Raw genomic sequence first — 3,205 nt, forward strand, 5'->3', positions numbered from 1 at the left:
AGTTTAATTTCCATTTCTCAGTTTTTTGTCGTATATGTTAATGATATTTGTGTTATCCATGTTTTTAGTAATCATTTAATTTTCCATTTTACGTTATTCATTAATTTGAAAATATAACAACAATTTTTAATGTATTAAAAAAATTGAATTTATATTTATAATATTAACTTTAAAATATATATATATATATATATATATATATATATATATATATATATATATATAGAGAGAGAGAGAGAGAGAGAGAGAGAGAATCTAAGCTTTCTAATTTTTATCACCAATAAATTTTCTTATATTTTAAGTTCCAATTTTTTTATTATATTAAAATTATATTTTTCAACTCAAACAAAAGTTCAAAAAATTTAAATTCTATAAAAATAATATAAAATTAATTCAATTCGATATATACTTAAAACTATTTTTTAAATAAAATTTTAATTCAATGTTTTTGTTTACTTATTAAATATTTTAATAAAAATATGTCATTATACAAAAATGAAAAATATAACGATAGATATAAAATTTGTATTAACAATAAAAGTCGTCACAATTGAATAAATTAGTATTATTCATATAGTAAAAGAATAATTTAAAAATGAAGTTAAAATTATTATCAAAATATATTTTAACATTTATTTCAGTACTTTTCGATTTATCGGTTTTAAGAATTTTTTTGCATATATTTTGTTGAAAAACAAAAAAATTTCTTTTGATTAAATGGCAGAACTATTAACTATTCTGAGTTTTTTGTTTCTAATTGATTTTAGTCGTGTCTTTCGAATATTCAAATTCATAAAAAATAGGACTGGATCGTAAAAAAAAAAAACTTATTTTTTAATTTTGTTTTAACTCTTGTAACTATAATAAAACCAAATATTCGGTATTTTATTTTTTATTTGTTTTTTAGTTGATTCTAGAAAAGAAAAATTGGTGACAGTTGGTGATACTGAGAAAGCAAGTGTGGTGGTGCTGTATACATATATAAAACGGTAATGTGAAGCTCCTTCTCATCACAAGCCCCACCAAAAGGCACTTACATGTTCCTACCACCATGTCTTCCATGGCCTCCACCAACCGAGACGAATCCTCCGACAACGACAGCAACTGTTCCTCGGTAACCGCACCGGACTCCTCTCGCAGCTGGCTCAGCACCTTTAGCTTCCGCCGCGCCAACCGCACCTCCCTTTCCCTTTCCACCGCCGAGACCACCTCAAGGGCTGCATGCGAGGCCATTCGCCGCCTCCGCCTCCACACCGGCGCCATCGGCCTCGACCACTTCCGTCTGCTGCGGCGGCTCGGCAGCGGCGACATCGGGAACGTGTACCTCTGCCAGATACGGAACCCGGTGGTGGGGTTGCCGCAGTGCCTCTACGCCATGAAGGTGGTGGATAGAGAGGCGCTTGCCATACGGAAGAAGCTTCACCGAGCGGAGATGGAGAAGGAGATTCTGGCCATGATGGACCACCCCTTCTTGCCTACTCTATACGCTGCGTTTGATGCCTCTCATTACTCTTGCTTCGTCATGGACTTTTGCCCCGGTGGAGACCTGTTCTCCGCTCGCCAACGCCTCCCCGAAAAACGCTTTACCATCTCGTCAACTAAGTATGACAGTAATATTACATGTTTCCTTGGTTTTCGCTAACAACGTTCTAATTAAATGTCCTTTTTTTCATTACAAAACTCACTTTGGTATTTAGTTTTATAAAATACAACATTAAAATAAACAAAAAAGGTTTTGAAAAATATAAAAAATGTTTTCTGAATTGGTTAACTAAGATGAAAAAGAAATGCAGGTTTTATGCAGCGGAGACACTGGTGGCACTGGAGTATCTGCACATGAAGGGCATAGTGTACAGGGACTTGAAGCCGGAGAACGTGCTGGTGAGGGAGGACGGTCACATTATGCTATCGGATTTTGATCTGTGTCTGAGATGCGAGGTGGTTCCAAAGCTGTTGAGAAGCAAAACCAGATCAGAAGGCAGTGCGAAGACAAGAACATCATCATGTGCTGCACCCATGCAATCATGTTTCTCTGGCTCAAGCAAGAGAAAGAAGAAGGTGACAACAGTTATAAGGGAAAATGTGGAGGTGTGTGAGGTTGACACAGAGATGGTGGCAGAGCCCATCAATGCAAGGTCCAAGTCATTTGTGGGAACGCATGAGTACTTGGCACCCGAAGTGATTTCTGGGCAAGGACATGGTAGTGCAGTGGATTGGTGGACTTATGGGGTTTTCTTGTATGAAATGTTGTATGGGAAAACACCCTTCAAAGGTGAGAACAACGAAAAAACACTGACCAACATTCTGAAGCAGCCCTTCACTTTCCCTAGAATTGCAGTGAGTAGCAGCAGGGAGTATGAAGAGACGGCGAAGGTTCAAGACCTCATCAGCAAGCTCTTGGTGAAGAACCCAAAGAAGAGAATCGGGTGCTGCATGGGCTCGGTTGAGATCAAGCGGCACGAGTTCTTCAAGGGAGTCAACTGGGCTCTGATTAGATCAGTTAAACCACCTGATTTCCACGCTGATTTCAACAACATTAGGCGTAGAGTTTTGTTACAGAAACTAAGCAACAAAGACAAGGATCAACCCTTTCAGATCACTCACCATCGTTTTGACTACTTCTGACTCTCAAATGTAAATAGTTAAGGAAAAACAGCTCTGCCCAAATGTCATTAATTATCATAACACAAATTAAGGCTTCTTACATGTTTTTTCTCACTACCAAGGACACAATTACCACAAGTCAATTTATGACCAATTAAGCTATCATGCATTGAATTTAGCAGTTTTTGTTTCTATGTTTTTTCCCCGTTAATTACACTTATGTTGTGACATCTCCACCAATAAATATTATTATAGTTGAGAGAATCTGTGGGTGTAAAGGAAAGGGATACAATAATTATCCCAATGTGATCCTCATGAGAGCTTATATGAACTCATGTGATCCTACTAATTACGCTTTTCATTGATGAGAAAATTGCAGAGAAAAAAAAAAGTTATTTTAACATTACTTTACGAGATTGTATACTTTTTGTCATATGGCTCTTTTCATATATGCGCATTCACATGTCCTTTTCACCGAACAGGGAAAGAAACAAAAACAAAATGTTTTTTTCTGGGGCCCTTTTCTCTTTCCTTTTGATAAATTGTAAAACGTAAACTATGATATTTATCCAGAAATTAAGATTTTAGAAGCGATTTGAGG

General features: G+C 36.3%; 1 protein-coding gene across 1 annotated transcript; it reads left to right on the forward strand.

Annotated features, from left to right (window-relative positions):
• Positions 1–983: 983 nt before the first annotated feature.
• On the forward strand, positions 984–2,834 carry LOC108330858 (protein kinase PINOID 2). Its single transcript, XM_017565438.2, has 2 exons — positions 984–1,602; positions 1,794–2,834. Exons 1-2 carry the CDS (start codon positions 1,052–1,054, stop codon positions 2,623–2,625), a joined length of 1,383 nt encoding a protein of 460 aa, XP_017420927.1. The 5' UTR covers positions 984–1,051; the 3' UTR covers positions 2,626–2,834.
• Positions 2,835–3,205: the final 371 nt, after the last annotated feature.

Source organism: Vigna angularis, chromosome 4 (assembly GCF_016808095.1).
Source record: "Vigna angularis cultivar LongXiaoDou No.4 chromosome 4, ASM1680809v1, whole genome shotgun sequence".
Taxonomy (NCBI): Eukaryota; Viridiplantae; Streptophyta; class Magnoliopsida; order Fabales; family Fabaceae; genus Vigna; species Vigna angularis.

What these genes read in the sequence shown, in the direction of transcription:
- LOC108330858 (XM_017565438.2), top strand. Translation starts at nt 1,052, where the DNA reads ATGTCTTCCATGGCCTCCACCAACCGAGACGAATCCTCCGACAACGAC. An exon ending in TTTACCATCTCGTCAACTAA is followed by an intron (nt 1,603 to 1,793) that starts GTATGACAGTAA and finishes AAAGAAATGCAG; the next exon opens with GTTTTATGCAGCGGAGACAC.